Source organism: Callionymus lyra, chromosome 14 (assembly GCF_982586985.1).
Source record: "Callionymus lyra chromosome 14, fCalLyr1.hap1.1, whole genome shotgun sequence".
Classification (NCBI taxonomy): Eukaryota; Metazoa; Chordata; class Actinopteri; order Syngnathiformes; family Callionymidae; genus Callionymus; species Callionymus lyra.
The window spans coordinates 10205147-10223640 of NC_141831.1; the positions used below are offsets into that span (position 1 = coordinate 10205147).

An 18494-nucleotide genomic window follows, 5' to 3' on the forward strand; every position below is an offset into this window, starting at 1 on the left:
AATCTTCAATATATAAAACTCAAATCTTTTTCTTTATTAAGATATTGTAATATCAGTTTAGAGTAAAGTGGAAAACAAATATACAAAGAATTGAATCTAATTTACAAACTTATAACACGAAAAAAAAAACTCTTAAACAAACTTACAAATATGGAGCAAAAATATAAACTCATAAAACAATTATGAAAATTATTTTTTTCGGAATAAATTGCAAAAAAAATTGATAGACGATAAAAAATATTTATATATAACACAATTACAAATTCTAAAGGAAATCAACAACAACAAATAAGAACCAGTGGGATCAATTAAAATTAAAATTAAAACATTTAAAAAATAATAATATTTAGAAAAAGAAATCAGTATTGTGCTCCTGTGAATCTAGTAAGGTAAGGTAAGGTAAGGTAAAACTTTATTGATCCCCCAGGAGGTCTCCTTCGGGAAATTGTTTCACTATTATACTATAGTATCACTATTTATATATATTTTACTCCAGGTATTAAGGGTGAACTCAATTTTTCCTCTGATCTTGGGTTAAAATACCAAAAATAAAACATTTGACAACTGACATAAGATAAAAGGTAATTTATTCAAACTATTATTCTATTGTTATTTAATTTTTTTTTATACAGGATGCTGGATATATCCTGCTCTAGATAATGACTAAAAAATACATTGAAGAGTTACTCCTCGTGCTGATAGATTAAAGTCGTATAATCAAAGCCTCCTTTTCTTTAAATATACATACAGTAAATTAATTACATTTAGTCGACGCCTGACTGAAGATATACTAAGCAGCGGTTTCACCCTTTCTTGAACGCAACAAAGAAGTGTGATAGAGCCCATCTTTTTTTCACGGACATGAAGCGCTTTTTTTTTTCATTCATCGTCCCCAAAGTGCGAGCGGAGATAGGGAAAGTAGCGGTGGTCCGAGAGATTAGCAGCCGCGACGCTCCTCTCTTTGCTCGACTATAATGGCTTCAGATCTGCGCCACGCTGTCACCAGAGATTCTCTTTTGCCGAGAGAGTCAATCTGCTTTATTGGAGGGTGATAATGTGAACAGAGCTACTGTATTTCTGTGATCCTTCCTTTTTTTTCTTTTTTAAATCCCGCTCAGCCTTTTTTTTTTTGCACAGCGGCTGCCTTCAAAGAGGATGATGCATCAAAGGAAGAACTGGCACATTAAGAAATTCCACATGCTCGGAGCTGATAATCTGCAACAAATATATATTTTTAATAACATCTCCGGGGGCTTAACGTTTAAACTCACCCGGTTGTTGTTGACTTTTGAATACGTTTGCACAAGTAAACGTTTCTTTTAATCAAATTTATTAATAGTTTTCAGTCTAGTTTGTTGTACACAAATGGATGGAGTCTACTGACTCCTTTAAGAAACATCTTAAGACGTTTCTATTTGTTCAGGCTTTTCCTTGAATTTCTCGAACTCCTGTGTTGTTCTCAGTATTATCTTGATCTTTAAAGTATGTACTTTTTTGAGTATTGTTTCGATTGTTTAAGCGCCTTGGTCTCGAAAAGCGCTCTACAAATAAATATTACTTACTTACTTACTTACTTACTACACAAGAGTAGAATGTTTACATGTTACAAGATACCAGTTTAGATCAATTAAAACGACTGATCATGACCAAAAAGTTATTCATAATATTTAAACCAGAGGTTTAAAAAAAGCTTCTCTGGCCCCTGAGTTTATATTCTGTGGCCCTTCATTTGTTGCCTGTGTTTTTTGTGTGACCCTGGGCCAAGAGGCTAAGTAAATGCTGTCACATCCAAAGTAATTAATAAATTGTTTAATTCATTTTTTGTTTTATATTGAAAGTCCCTGAGTTGCCGAACAAATATTACTTGTTTATTTTTAGTTTATTTTTAGTTTGTAATTTATAGTTCGAATGATTTGAAGATTCACCTCATTTTAATTTTTTTTTTTTAATAATTGTTATATGAATATATGTTTTTTGTTGCTGTTGTTGATGTTACTGTTGTTGTTGGTAGTAGTAGTAGAAGTAGTATAATCTAAAGTAGAAGTAGAATAAGTAGAAGTAAATGTAGTAGTAGGACTAGTAGCAGTAGCAAAATTAGTATTAGAAGTTGTAGATGTAATAGAGTAGCAGTAGCAGTAGCAGTGGCAGTAGTAGTAGTAGTAGTAGCAGTAGTAGAAATAGAAGTAGGAGTAGATGTAGTAGAAGTAAAAGTAGAAGCATACATAGTAGTGCTAGTATTAGAAGTAAAAGTAATAGAAGAAGTAGAAGAAGAAGTAAATTTAGTAGTAGTAACAGTAGAAGTTGTAGTAGCAGTAGCAAAACAGTAGTAGTAGTAGTAGCAGAAATAGAGTAGTAGTAGAAGTAGTTGTAGAAGTAGTAAAAGTAGAAGTCCTAGATGTAGAGAGTAGGAGTAGTAGCATTGGCAGTACACTTCAATTTTCAATTACAGATTTAAAAACAATGTTTATAAAGTTTAAATTAGTTTTTTTCATATTTATTTATATTGAGCCATTCTTTACTGTTAAGGGCAGGTGTGTGTGTGTGTGTGTGTGTGTGTGTGTGTGTGTGTGTGTGTGTGTGTGTGTGTGTGTGTGTGTGTGTGTGTGTGTGTGTGTGTGTGTGTGTGTGTGTGTGTGTGTGTGTGTGTGTGTGTGTGTGTGTGTATATGTGTGTGTGTGTGTGTGTGTATATGTGTGTGTGGGAAGGTAAAGGTGTGTTTGCCTAATAAAATAATAGAAAAGTACTGTGTTATATAGTTAAGATGTGTGATGATGCAAAAAAAAATTAAACAAAAATAAAATCAATAGAATTGAAATGTAATATAATATAAAAAATTGAATTTTAAAAAACTGCCGTCTCAATAAGAATGTATTGGGTTCGAGACCCCTGATTTAAACAGTGACTAGACCCGATCCGTGTCACACCAAGGTCATGGAAACGAGTGAGTGTTTTTTTTACTCCTCTAAGAATCTATTTTCAATCTATTTGCACCTAAAACTTCAATCTCCACCATCACGACTCCTCGGGTTTGTTTTGACTCGTCCATTAACAGATACTGTCCACCAGTCCAATTCTATTTCCTCGACTCTAAACTCATCAATTCAAATTCTCTCTCACTCCACATCCTCTGCCCCGAACGCATCTTCTTTTAAAAAAAACAAACTATTTTCCGCCGCAGCACCACACGGACCTGGCACTCCCCCTTCTCAGCCAATTTTCTCTCTTGCTCCGAAGTCGGACGATGGCATTTCAGGGACACAGAAAGGTTACATTATTTCCCCGAGCGACTCCCCAGACTCTAAGCCTCTCTTCGGGCTTTCTTCTTCTGAGGACTGGACGACTGTCTGGTGTCTCCTTGATGTCCCCGTGTGTCGCTTCCATGTCACGGCAGGACACACACCAGTGTGTCGGCGACGGTCGGCCACTTCCAAGAAGTCTGTCTTAACTAGAAGGATCTGTCTCGCCTGCAGTTGATTCAGAATTCTGACCCGCTCTAGTAGAAGAACTCACATTTCTCCGATCCTTAAAACTCTTCACTGGCTTCCAGTTTCTTTCAGGATCAACTTTAAAAATTCTGGTTCTTATTTTCAGATCTATTCATGGTCAGGCTCCTCCTTACATCAGTGATCTGATCCAGCCTTACACCCCAGCTCGGGCTCTGAGGTCTGTGGATCAGAATCTACTGATGGTTCCTGAACACGACTCAGGACCAGAGGAGAGAAATCTTTTCAGGCTGTTGCTCCTAAGCTTTGGAACAATCTTCCTCTCTCTTTGCGCTTAATGGATCTACTGACTCCTTTAAGAAACATCTTAAGACGTTTCTATTTGTTCAGGCTTTTCCTTGATTTTCTGGAACTCCTGTGTTGTTCTCAGTATTATCTTGATCTTTAAAGTATATACTTTTTTGAGTATTGTTTTGTTTGTTTAAGCGCTTTGTGACCCTGGTCTGGAAAAGCACTATATAAATAAATATTACTTACTTACTGTACTTCCCTGTTAAAACAACAAGGCGTTCGTAAAAGCTGATGAAGAAGAAATCGGACAGTTTTATCGTTTCGTCCTAGGATTTAAATGATGAATAAATATAAATGTTGAATTAAAAGCATGAGAGACTATTATGGCTAATGAGACCAATTTACAAAATCAACAAACAAACGTATACATTTTAAAAGAAATGACAAGTTTCAGTGCTTTTTAATTTTTATGAATTTATTAATATAATTCTATATCTATTGAGTTTTTCACAGAGTTTGCAACTTTTTTTAATCGTCAACTGCAAAAAAGACTCGGAACTCACTGAAAAAAACAAAAAGTGCAAAACATAATTACAAATCTAAAAAAGGATAAAAACGAATTCTAGATCCATCATAACAAATTTGTCGGGGGTTTTTTTAGATTTGAAAGAAATATACAAAGTTATTGCAGTTAACATATATTTTTTTAATGAATTTGAAATTTAGTTTTAGTTTTACTTTTTAATTTACTTTTTTTGATAAAAGTGCAAATATATATATATATATATATACTGTATATTATTTAGACACATTTACAAAAAAAAATGAAAACACTGAAACTCGCGTATCTTGAAAAATATACAAACTCATATAAGTAAAAAAAAAAAAAAAAACATTATTTTGGTTTCAGCTTTATTTTAGGGAAAAGTGCAAAAAAAATGTACAACTTACAAAAAAGAAAAACATTGAAAATAAAAGTTCTGAATCAATAGTAAAAAACTTTTGTCATTTTTGCATTTTGAAAAAAAAATTGCATCTTTGTTGGAGAGTAAAGTGAAAAACAAAATAACAAAACGTTAAAATACATTTATAAACTCTTCAAACAAAATTACTAGCAGTTTTTGGTAGTTTGTAAAAAAAAAAGAAAGATTTTAAACCTTTGTTTTTTGAGAAAAGTGCAAAAAATGTTTAAACTGTTAAGACAAAGTTACGAACTCCCCAAAAAAGGGAAAAAAAATGGAAAAAGACTCACAGTCCTTTAAAATGGTTACAAAATCATAAAAAATATTTAAAAAGATTCTGCAGTTTGTGATTTTTTTTAAGATGCGTTTCGAACTTTGTTTTAAAAAAAAGTGCCAAAAAAAATGAAACAACTTGAAAAACTGAAGCAAATTCATGAAATGTGTTGTGTGTGTTTTTTATGTATTCTGCCTTTTAAAAAAAAATGCTGTCAACGCTGTGGTCGTAACTGTGAGACAGCATCAGCATCAAACCTTCACCTCCTTCACAGGTGAGATGGCGTCCGACGACGAGTACCTGGAGATCCCGTCCATCAGCAGACAGCGAGCCGGGACGTACGAGTGCAGCGCCGTCAACGACATCGACACTGACGCCCAGACTGTCGACATCATCGTCAACTGTGAGTTCGATAAAGTTCAATACGGGAGTTCAAGACATGATTTAACACTTCCTGCTTCTGAATCGTTGCGAAGAAGAGATGAAAGAGAGAAACATTAGTTCAACGCTTGTCTTGATATGGAAGAAACAAGAAACAAGTGATGAAGATGAAGGTGAAGATGAGGTTGAAGACCAGGGAGCAATTAAAAAAGTGAAGAAAACTGATTCTTCATCATCTTCATCATCTTCTTCACCATGATGACCTTCTTCATCATCGTCATCGTCATCGTCTTCATCTTCATCCTCACATTTATCTTTATCTTTATGTTTGTCTTCATCATCATCTTCATCAACTCCTTCTCCTTGCTGAGCATCATCATCATCATCATCGTCATCATCACCATCTACTTTTCCTCCTCGTCTTCGTCTTCCTCTTCGTCTTCGTCTTCGACTTCGTCTTCATCTTTGTCTTCTTCTTCGTCTTCGTCTTCGTCTTCGTCTTCATCTTCATCTTCATCTTCGTCTTCGTCCTCGTCCTCATCCTCATCCTCGTCTTCGTGTTCCCTTCATCTTCATCCTCGTCTTCATCCTCATCATCATCATCATCTTTACCTCATCTTCGTCTTCATCCGCATCCTCGTCTTTATCTGACCTTCATCTTCATCTTCATCCTCGTCTTCATCCTCATCCTCATCATCATCATCATCATCATCATCATCATCATCATTTTCATCCTCATCCTCATCCTCATCTTCATCTTCATCTTCACATTTATCTTCATCTTCATCTTCACATTTATCTTCATCTTCATCTTCACATTTATCTTCATCATCATTATCTTGATTTTTCATTGTCATTGTCTTATTCTTTGTTTTTGTCGTCATCTACGTTGTTTTCGTCTTCGTTTTTTTCATCTACGTTGTTATCATCTTCGTCATCTTCATCTTCATCGTTATCTTCATTTTCATCTAAATCTTCATTTTCATCATTATCATCATATTCACCTCGATTTGATCCCAATTATCTAATTCTTTGTCTTTTGTCATCTTCGTCGTTTTCATCTTCATCTATGTCATCATCCTCATCCTCATTCTCATCCTCATCCTCATCCTCATCCTCATCTTCATCTTCACATTTATCTTCATCATCATTATCTTGATTTTTCATTGTCATCGTCTTATTCTTTGTTTTTGTCGTCATCTACGTTGTTTTCATCTTCGTTGTTTTCATCTCCGTTGTTTTCAACTTCGTCATCTTCATCTTCATCTTCATCGTCATCTTCATCGTTATCTTCATTTTCATCTAAATCTTCATCTTTGTCATCATCATCTTCACCTGGATTTGATCCCCATTATGTTATTATTTGTCTTTTCGTCATCTTCGTCGATTATATCTTCGTCTTTTTCCTCTTCGTCGTCAAGGTCATCTTTATCATCTTCATCATCATCCTTTTCTTCTTCATCATCCTCATCATCACCATAATCTTCATCTCTCTCATCGTTATCTTCATCTTCCTCCTCTTCCACATGACGCCTGGTTTCCTGTCACATGTGCGACGCTGCTCGGCGACGTCCTCTTCTCCACCATGTTCAGCATCACAACATGTTTTCCTTCGGTCCAGATGCTGCCGAGAAGAAATCCAACATCTGTTCCTGCTCGTCATGAATAATTGACTGAACACAACTGGATTTCTGGAAACAAGCACCTGTTTTACATTCCGTGTTTATGTGACCTCTGACCCCTCGTCAGACTGCGTGTAAACAACTCCTCTCTCAGAATGATGAAAAAACACCGATTCTTGCCAGAATAATCAATTTGAGAAGATTTTCCTGCAGATTAAACTCCCTTCAATATTTTCACTCAATATCAAATGTCAACATATTTTTCGTGACTCGTCGCCACAAGAGCATCTTTGGTTTCTCTTAATTCAGGGGTTTATGGGATTATTTTTAAATGTCAGCGGAAATGATATCAAGAGAAATAAAATCATTTTTGTTTCTCTGGGTTTAATAAAGTTTCATGATCTGATCAGAACTTTCAACTCAATATATTCTTCATCATCATTATCTTCTTCTTCGTTTTCTCCTTCATCATCTTCTTCATTTTCTCCTTAATCTTCCTCATCATCCTAACGTCATCATCTTCTTTATTTTGTCCTTCATTCTCTCCTTTATTTTCTTCTTAATCTTCTTCATCATCTTCATCATCTTCTTTATCTTCTAAATCTTCGTCATTTTCTTAATCTTTTTTATCATCATCCTCTTCTTCTTTTCTCCTCATCTTCCTCATGATCATCTTCATTTTCTTCATCATCCTATTCTTCATTTTCTTCTCAATCTTCTTCATCATCTTCAAGATCTTCTAAATCTTCGTCATTTTCTTAATCTTCTTCATCATCACCCTCTTCTTCATTTTCTTCTTAATCTTCCTCATCATCACCTTCATTTTCTTCAACACCCTCTTCTCCATTTTCTTCTTAATCTTCTTCATCATCATCTTCATCATCCTCCTAATCCTAGTCATTTTCTTAATCTCTTTCATCATCATCCTCTTCTTCATTTTCTTCTTAATCTTCCTCATCATCACTTTCATTTTCTTCAACACCCTCTTCTCCATTTTCTTCTTAATCTTCTTCATCATCATCTTCATCATCCTCCTAATCGTAGTCATTTTCTTAATCTCTTTCATCATCTTCAAGATCTTCTAAATCTTCGTCATTTTCTTAATCTTCCTCATCATCACCTTCATTTTCTTCAACACCCTCTTCTCCATTTTCTTCTTAATCTTCTTCATCATCATCTTCATCATCCTCCTAATCGTAGTCATTTTCTTAATCTCTTTCATCATCATCCTATTCTTCATTTTCTTCTCAATCTTCTTCATCATCTTCTTTATCTTCTTAATCTTTGTCATTTTCTTAATCTTCTTTATCATCACCCTTTTCTTCATTTCTTCTTAATCTTCCTCATCATCATCTTCATTTTCTTCATCATCCTCTTCTTTATTTACTTCTTTATCTTCTTCATCAACTTCAAGATCTTCATCTTCATCTTCATTGTATCATCTTTCTTATGTTCTTCATCTTAATCATATAATCATCATCATCTTCTTAATTTTCTTCTTTAACCTCCTCATCATCATCTTTTTAAATTGTATTCCTCATTCTCTTCTTAATTTCTTCTTCATCATCTTCATCATCATTATGTTCTTCATTGTATTCATTAGCATCCTGTTATTAAATTTTCTTAATTATTCTCTATATTTTCATCATCATCATCATTATAATCATCACCCTGTTCTTTTTCTTCTTCATCCTTATCCTCTTCATCCTCATTATTCTCAAAATCATCGTCATCCTTATCCTTATTTTCATCATATTCTTCTTAATAATTTTCATCTTTTTTTTCTTCATCGTCATCATTTTTGTCATCATCAACTTCTTCATTTGCTTCATCATCTTCATCCTCATCATTATCTTCATCTTTATCTCTATTATCTTGATCGTCATCTTCTCCCTCTTACACCTTGACCACCGTCGTCATCTTCATCTTCATCTTCATCCCTACATTGAAATAAAATGATATTGAAATGAAGCAGTTGCTTCGTGATAAATCTAGTTTCCCAGGTCAGTCTGTTAAATGTTAAACAAATAATATTCATTGAAAATAAGTGTTTTCATCAATCATTTATCTTTGACCTTGATCTTTGTTGGTTTCTGGATCATATCTGTCGATTATCAAATGTCAGCAATGTTGCATCAGAAGTTTTATAAGAAACATAGAAACTAAATTCTCTTTCCATGGCATTATAACTTTTCAATCCTACTCATGACGCCAACAAACTGATACATTGCCTCCTTATTTACACAAGGAAAAATTTGTCATTTTTCTTTTACTGCACTTCATATGCATATATATATATATATATATATATATATATATATATATATATATATATATATATTTTTTTTTATTTCAGGTTTATTCTTTCTCTGCTCTGGCGCCCCCTATAGGAGGCTCACCAACATTTGAAAACCACCAGTTTCTGAAAATACGAGTGCTCTAAGAAATGGAGTTGAATTTTTAAATTATTGATTATCGACGCAGGAGGGATCTCTTGAAGTCGTCTCAGGCATAACCCCGTTTCTCCGACTGTGCTGCTTCTCATCGTAGACGCTCCAACTTTATCGGAGGGCAGGGATGTTGGCGTGACTCTGGGCCAGCGAGGAGTTCTGGAGTGCGAGGCCGACGCCGTTCCTCAGGCCGACTTCGAGTGGTACAAAGACGACAGGAGGTGATGAAGGTTTTTACTGGAATGGATTGTTTCTTTTTCATGCTTGGCTTTAACATTGATGTCATTGACTGAGTGTCTGTCCAACCAGAATAAAGAGTTTATCATTAAGTCACCCATGAAATCAGTATTGAAATAAAATCAAAATGTTCTGCCGCAGCTCAATGTTGCTGTAATGCGTTTATTTATTTTATTTTTTTGCTGACTCAAGGGTTTTAAACGGGTTCTACGGCATGGAGATCATCACCTTGGGATCTCTGTCCAAACTGACCTTCTACAACGTGTCCGACGCAGATTACGGTAACTACACGTGCGTCGCCACCAACAAACTCGGGAGCGCCACCACCAACCTGCTCCTGTATGGTGAGTTTTAGACTATAACTCAAACCCTAAAACGACCAAAACACACACTTAGACATGTTTAAAAACTTAAAATCTAGATTTTATTCCGGTTTTAATGTTCAATTGTAGTCGGGTGACGCGAAGTCGCTAAGCTACTAGTACAGATCCCAAAACGAAATCCCGTAACATCTTCGCCGTTCCCATGCTGACCCGAACACACTCACTGGGAATGGTGATGGCCATCTAGTGGCTGAACTAAAGAACTACAGTTATGAACATGAACTACATGATACAGACGTGTTCATTTCGGTAAAGTAATGTCAGTAAAAAGATCAATTTCCTATTTGATCTTTTAGTCTAGAAACTCGTACTTTTGGGTATTTTTTATCTATTATTATCGCAAGTGACAACATTATTAAAAGCCTTGAGATGTCTAATAATATGTTGTTATTATTATAATTATAATTTAGTTTAGTTTAATTAAGTAAATGTCTGTTTGACTTGGAACTTAATTTGCCCGATGCTAGCTATGCTATTGAAACTCGTCGGTTAATGAAATATGAGTTTAACTCTGGTGTTTTATATTAAATAAAAAAGTGAGTCAGAATATTTGTATTTATTTTGAATAAAACCCACTTTTTTTCGTTCAAATTTCCTGAAAATCTTTTTTATAATTTTTATAAAATAATATTTTAAACAAAATCGTGCTGATTCAGCATTTTTTTGCATTTGTTTTTAATTCCCTCCAAGCTCGTTTTTTGTCGGAAATACTGTTTTATGTTTGCTTTTATTAGTCGACCCTTATCCATAGTAATGTGTGTCAAACTTAACTTAAAAATCCTCCCGTTTGATGATTTTATTTGCGTCTGAATACAGTCGTTTTTTTATTGTATTTGCAATCGTAAGTTCAGTTTGATAGAAACTTACTTTGAAAATCAATCTGTCAGATTAATCAGAAAATCAGTTAAATTAGTGAAAGTTACTAACAAAATCCTACCGACTCAGCATTTTCGTGCAATGTTTTTCATTTTTTCTTTCACTTAAAATGTACTTTATGTGACAAATTTAACCTTAAAATCATTGATAAACAAATTGACCAAAAGTGAGTTGAGTTTTTATGAGGAATTGATTTTCTATCTTTTACCTTGTTCATTTATTCTTATGCTATTTTTAAAAATAAGTAATATTTTATGCCGTAGACGATAAATCTAAAATATTAAAAAAGAAGGATCTTCTTGTTTTATCTCTTTTATTTAAATATTTTTGCCACTCTTTTTGTGTTGTAAAGGTTACAAACACAAAAACTTGTGTATAGTCCTTTTTCTTTGTTTGTTGCCTTTACAGAAATTCTTTTGTACTTTGTTTTCTTCCAAAGGTGGAATAAGTAACTACTGTTTCGTACGAGAGAACAAGCAGCACTTTGCGAGACTATATAAGCTCGACCTTGTAGACTTTTTTTTTTTACCGCATCGAAAACAAACATCTTTGTGCAAAGATTCTCTGGGTTTGTTCAAAAAGAGCTTTTTTCGATCTTAAGGCGACAGATCGAGAAACAGAATAATCGTTTAAAAGGGAATTTAATCAACAACTATTGATAATAATCCTTATTATTATTAGTTTTTCAAGCACATGAAGTTTGTAACATCACAAGTTGTCACGGATTTGTTCTGGGAATGTATCAGATCCTCGTCCACGTCCTGCTGTGTCACATGCGTTTTTGCCGTTTGCTCTGTTTTTTTCCGACCTGTCGCTCTGTTTTTCGTGTGTTTCCTGGTGTTTAGTGGTCATCGAACCCACTAGTTCAACGCTATTGCAAGGTCAGTATTTGGCTTGTCGCACGTGCATGACCTCGCATGCAGAAAACCGACATCTTTCATTTCCAGCGCTCGCCCTTTCATTCCACAGAAACTGTCAATCAATCTTTGATATTATCAATGTTCCTTGCTGATCTCATTTTTTTTCCCTTTTTCTTTCCTAACCTTCTTTCTGCGGCCATTTTGATTATTTTGCATGCCTTGTAAGTATTCGTCACTAATCACCGTGTTTGATTTTTGAATCTATTGTGTCTCAACTCTCACATTTTCACCCATAATTCATTGTTGCATGTGTAAAAATCATCCTTATTGATATAAAAATGGGATCTTTAGCAACAAAAAAAAGGGCAAAGGTGAAATCAGATTAAATGATTATTACTGCCTGAATGTTTTATTTTGAAAGACCCGAAGTCATTTAAGGCTCATCAAGACGACTCTTTCTTGGAGACAATTGCAGAAGAAAACGGGAAAAAAATATAAAGGTAGAGAAAATTATTCCTTTTAAAATCCTGCTGATTCAGCGTTATGGCAGAATGTTTTTTTTGTTTGTTTTTATTCAATTAGACCTTGTTTTGGTGTTTGTATCTGATCCTAATTGATCCATAGTTAACATGTGTCAAACTTAACTTAACTAATTCGTGTCTATAGATTATTTATTTGTATTTTCTTAGTAAGCAAAATTTTGTTGCAGGATGAATTAATACAAAACAGGCAATTTTAAAGAAAAAAAAGGACTAATAAAGGTAGAAATCAGATCGATAGAAAGATGTTGAACCTCTTTTTAAGGGGCATGGCAATAAAATATATATATAAAAAAAACATGTAGATCGTATATGATGTATTGACTATTACTGTCTGTTTTATAGAATTAAAATAAAGAAAATAAAACTGTTTTTTTTTTTAACTTGAACTGAACACATCAAGACACTTATGTTTTCAGTAACATTTTCAGTTTATATAGTGTATTGATTAAAATTATCTGAATGTTTTATTTTAAAAAATATATCATATTATGCATCTATACTCATCATGGCACTTGTTTTTAGACTAATAATATTTTTATTGATAGTATATATGATGTATATTTCTTTAGAAATAATTTGAGCCTGCATCTTGACGCCTGTTACGGTCTAAAAAAAATAAATGAATAAACACATACATACAAAAAAAAAAGACCAGATTTCCCTGCATTATGTTCGTTCTCAATTCAAATTTGTTTTATTTACTTAGCATTTGATTTTGCTCGTATGCTACATTTCTGCTCTTTTTTAATAAGGTAAGTTTGTAAATATAATGGCAAGAAAAGCATGAGTTATTAGAGTTTTGTGCAAAATTTGTCTTCTAGAAATGGTCTTAAAAACCACATTTTTTCATTCGGAAATTCCGATTTCCTTAACCCTTGTGTTGCCTCTGGGTCAAGGCGACCCGAAACCCTGAAAACAAATGTGTTCGTGGTATCCCTTGTGTTGTCTCTGGGGTCAAGATGAACGACCTTCACCACTGCATTCATATTCCTGAAAGCCAGACCCCGGAGACAACACAAGGGATGCCACAAACACATTTGTTTTCGGGGCTTTCGGGTCACCTTGACCCAGAGACCAAACAAAGGGTTAAAAAGACACTTCAGGTGTGAGGATTGAGACGCTGTGACTGATCCGTGATTGTTGTTGTGACCCCGCATCAAACCCTCATGAGTCGCCATGTCAACCGCATCACACGCAGCATCGCATTCAATGGCTTTGATTTTGTCTGCCGTCATCTTTCTAATTAGCCAAACGCAGGATTAGGGCTAATCCACGTCGCTGCAATAATTGGATAGATCCCCTCCCACCACCCCCCGCCCCCCCCAAAGACTCATGGGAAATGACTGTTTATTGTGCGGCTCACTTCAAAGGGGAAAAGTTACCATTTGTCCACGAATCAATCCACTCAGAATTGTTTAAAAACGTAATTATTATTATAAATATTATAACTTTTTTCATGAAAAGTTGGTCTTTTAAAAATTGATCAAGTTATAGTTTAATATTAACTTTCCATTCATCGCAAAAGGTGGATTGATTTTTCAATTCCAACAAAAAAATACCCTAAAAAACACGATTAAATGTTGTTATTATAGGTATTCAAGTTAATTAAGTTTTAACTGGTTTAACTTTTCAATGCCTTTAATTAAACATAATTATAAAAATCAAAAAGTGAATTGAAACTTTTTGTGGAATTAAGATAATATCTATCATTTCAATCATTAATATATAATATTAGACAAATTGATTCTCATTAACACTTCATTGAATTACATTAAATGTAAATATAAACATTATAAAATGTGTATTCGTCATTTATATATATATTTATGTATATATATATATATAGATATAGATAAAGATGTATTTAATATAACCAAAATTTCCCGTGAATAAAATAAAAATATATATATATTTTAAATCATAAATTTCCAGAATGAACATCATGATTTTAAGCTAAAGATTTTTTGTTATTATTAGTATAGTTAAGAATCAAAGTAATTATTTTTACTGTGAAATTTAATATTAATTTAGTCCATAAGAAAAGATCATTTCAACAAAAAGATTTTGTCACTTTCAAGTTAAATCAAATTTTTGTAAAATAAATACATTCATGCTGCCTTAGATGTCACTTAAAGAAACAGTGTATTTGTAAAAGTGTAAATTACTATGAATGAACATCATTATTTTTAGCTAAATATTAATTATTATTATTGTTTAAGTTTAGTTGTTTTTTTTAAAGTTAAACTACCTTACACGTTCTGTAACCTAGCAAAAGGTTGACGCCTCAAATAGAAAAAAAAAACATAATTTGTCTTTATAATGTGATGTTAAATAGAAATATTATAATTTTAAATCCAACATAAAGAAGTCGAAAGAGCAGTAATGACTGAATTAAAGAGTTCCGGTAAAGCGATGAGGAGAGTGCGACAGGGTTGACAGAAATAAACTCAACGTAGCATTTTTAGTGTTAGATGAAGACGTCTTCTTCATAGTTTTGTTTTTTTTAAACAGTATGAATAAAAAAAAAACGGAGACAGAATCAAAGCAAAAGCTCACCTGCTGTCGTCGCCTCAGAACTCCAGAGAAAGATCTCAAAGATGTTTTTTTATTTCCCCGTCAGGACCGAGAGCAGTTCAGGACGGCAGCGGCGCCGCCATGGGAGTCCACTCGCACACCTGTCTCCTCTTCATCGCCATCCTGCCAATCCTGCTCCGGTTTTGAAAAGAGATTTGAATAAGAGCGTCACGTGTGTCTGAGCGCGTCTTTTTTTGTCGTTTTCTTTTTTTTTGTTCAACCCGGAACCATGAACTGATGCAAATCAAAGTGCATAAATCATCCCCATGTGACTTTAAAACATTTGTTCCTAGATTCCTGTAACAACTGTTTTATTCAACGCTTACTCGATGGTTTTACTCTTAAATTTTCGTTGAATTATTTCTTTCGACATAGAAAAAAAAAAAAGTAGATTAAATGTCGTGGATTTGTGTCGATTTTTGACCCGCACTTCACGTTTAGCTCTTTTTTTTTAGCGAGAAGCGTGAGAGGTTGAATGGAAATACCTCGAACCAGGACGATGACGTGGGGAGAAAAATCGATCGAAAAGAGAAAAGCGACAAATCTGCTCTAAATCGTACATTCAAGGTGTAATAAGTAACATTCGGTTTTATGTTACAGTCATTCAAGCAGTCTAGTGATGTTCACTTGAAGTTGTAAAATGATTTCATTTTGATTTTTTTTTTCCTTCCCTTGATGTTTGACTTTTTAGATTCTTAAAAAGGGAAAATGTAAAGTTGTATTTAATTATAATGCGATTCTTAGTTTTATGTCGACTGTGCTTCTATTGTTTTCAATGTATGTCGAGATTTAACTACGAAATAATGAAGTAGATCTTAAAGGACATTTTCGTCACTTCAGTGTACTTTTTTTTTCTGGGGGGGTGATTTAAAATACAGCTTTAAATCTGACAAAATATGAGTTAAAGTGATGGGGGTTTTTTTGGGTTGAAAAAGTTATATTTCATTATATATCTTTTTTTTTTTTCTTAATGGACTTTTCCGCTTCTCTCAATTGGAAAATCGACCAAAATTGTCTTGTAAAAAAATGCCACTTGTGTATAAATAAAGAGAAGTTATTTGTTAGCACACGGAAAGTTTAATCATCAAAATAAATGTTAAAAGAAATTAAAAATGTGGCGGCACATTTTTTTTTCATTTTCCAAGTTTAAATACAAATGCATACATCCAATTTGAACATTACTTTTTTTCCTGTTAAAGTCTACTTTATTTCAACAATCTTTGGTAGATTTTCCTTTTTTCTGCGAGCCCTGGAAGACACGTTTTCATTTTTTTAGGGACTTTTTTTCCTGCTTTTGTACAAAAAAATATTTGGAAAAAATTGTTTTAAAATCAGATTTAAAAAAAGGTTATATTAAATAAATATCAATATAATATTTTGTTGCATATTTAGCTTGATCTTATACTTTTCGCTAGTGATGGTCTGCTGAAGATTCATGAAACAGTGCCATGTTGTTTGGAGGTCAGTAGGTGGCGCCATCAGTTTAAAAATGACGTGATCTTTCATTAGAGCAGATGTTCAAAAACAAAGAAAATTAGTGGAGAGACTGCCATCTTGTGGACTCTGAAAATATTGAATCTGCTTCATGAAGCGTCATCAGACCATCACTACTTTTCACTCTTTTATTATTGCTTGACGGCCCCTTACAAATTCCACTTATACGTGGCCCTTGAGTAACTGTATTTTCCCACCACTGCTCTACACTAGTGTTAGACTAGAGGCTACTTCCTCAACCGAATTCCTTCTAGAAAGTTACAAAAATTGTCCTTAAAACAGTCAAAAATTGTTCAAAAAGTTTTCCTAAAACGGTGTTTATAATTAAAAACAGTAACTCTAAGAAACAAGTACAATATCACAGCTATTATTATAGGAACTTAGTAGGAAAATGTCAACATATCCACTTATTAAATGAAACTTTTTGAAGATAATTTTCTTCTCATCGTTACATTTGTCCAAACAAATGTACCTTCCGTTGTACCAGACTTTCACATCTACAATAAATTCAAGAAAACAAGAAAACTATAAGTAAGTAAGTTAGTAAGTAAGTAATCTTTATTTGTATAGAGCTATTCCAGACCAGGGTCACAAAGCGCTTAAACAATCAAAACAATACTCAATAAAGTATATACTTTAAAGGTCAAGATAAAACTGATAACACAACATTAGTACCAGAAAATCAAGGAAAAGCCTAAACAAATAAAAACGTCTTAAGATGTTTCTTAAAGGAGTCAGTAGATCCATCAAGTTCAAATATCAAAATCCCAATTCATCCTAATAACAGTTTTTCTATGTTACATTCATGCCAAAAAAACAACTTTTTCCTTATCTTCTAAAGCATCACCGCTGAAGGGTTTATGGAGCGAGGAAATGAAATCCCGTCATTTATCGCCTCTCGTGTCCCGAGGAGGAACGCTGACCAACAGATTGATTGATCCCTTTCTTTTCTCTATTAGCTCTCAGCCTTTAGGTCGATGAATCGTTTCTCAAGCGGCTGAGGGACTTCATTACATCCATCAAGGAACGGAGAAATAAAAAAAAATGTGTTGCTTGTGAGCTCTTAATTACGTCGGAACAAGTTGAGGAACAGTTGCTAGTTGATCCAACACAACTACTGTAGCTACTGAAGCTAGAAACATATTTTATTAAAGTTATTAAGTGATTGATTCAGCTCCAAAGGAGCAAACTTAGTTCTCTTCAAATATAATTGTGGCAAACGTCACCCGGCGTACAGACCTTTTTCTTTTAAATACGAGTGAAGTTTCCGTCTCCCACTCACCACCTACTTTCAAGAGTCAGTCAGGCCTGAATTAAACAGTTTGTCTGGACGTCATTTCCTCAAATAACAGCCCTTAAAAGTCAGCGGCAGATTAAAAGGCAGTCAGTATTATGTTCTACTACACTTCAACATATCAATGAAAAGGGTTGTTTTATGTTTTCATAATTATATTCTTTTCAGAAAGAATGGTTCTTTTCACTTTCTCTTTCTTTCAATGACTAAAATTGTAGCTCTTGTTGTCGCGTTGCCACGGCAACTTCTTCATCTATCGTCTCATTCCCTGTGAAGCTATATGATGTGATATCGTTCGTGGAGTCTCACGACACGTCATTGGCAGGGGGTTTATAATGTAGTCATTAGCTCCTGAGTAAATGGCTTACTTCAAAGAGCCTCTTATATCGTTAAAATGTGGCATTTTTTAAAGTTATAAATTGTTTTTTTCTTTCTCTTTATCTTAGAATGGAATCAATCCATAATTGTGCCCACCCAGAATTCAGTTCTGCCCGTTCATTGACCAGTTCCTTTACCTATTGGTTAACGTAGCCCAATAATTTGACTTTTTTTTCGGTTCTGCCTTATGAACCGTTTATATCATCAAGATCAATGATTGCTTTCGTTACTTCGGGAATAGAAACATGTTTTCCTTATAAAGTAAAATAGAGAAACCCCCCCCCCCCCCCATTTAATTAAGCATATGTTAGCATATGTTAGCATAGCTCTTAGCATCAACATTTAGCGAAAAGCTAAACCCATTTTTTTATTTTTGGTTTTCTTTCAAACCAACTAATGTGTGTCACTGTCTTCTCATCGCAACCATTCATAA

General features: G+C 33.8%; 1 protein-coding gene across 5 annotated transcripts in view; it reads left to right on the forward strand.

Annotated features, from left to right (window-relative positions):
* The window catches only part of ntm (neurotrimin), a 497741-nt gene extending 482021 nt beyond the window's left edge, over positions 1-15720 (forward strand). For 2 of the 5 annotated variants that reach the window (XM_087807296.1, XM_087807293.1), the window contains 5 exons: positions 5245-5373; positions 9524-9644; positions 9853-10004; positions 11765-11800; positions 14942-15720. In XM_087807296.1, the coding sequence (XP_087663422.1) occupies positions 5245-5373; positions 9524-9644; positions 9853-10004; positions 11765-11800; positions 14942-15042 (539 nt within the window). In that variant the 3' untranslated portion in view covers positions 15043-15720. Of the gene's footprint in view, positions 1-5244; positions 5374-9523; positions 9645-9852; positions 10005-11764; positions 11801-12200; positions 12280-14941 lie in introns of all 5 variants that reach the window. The other 3 variants (XM_087807295.1, XM_087807294.1, XM_087807297.1) reach the window with 3 other exon arrangements.
* The last annotated feature ends 2774 nt before the right edge of the window (positions 15721-18494 follow it).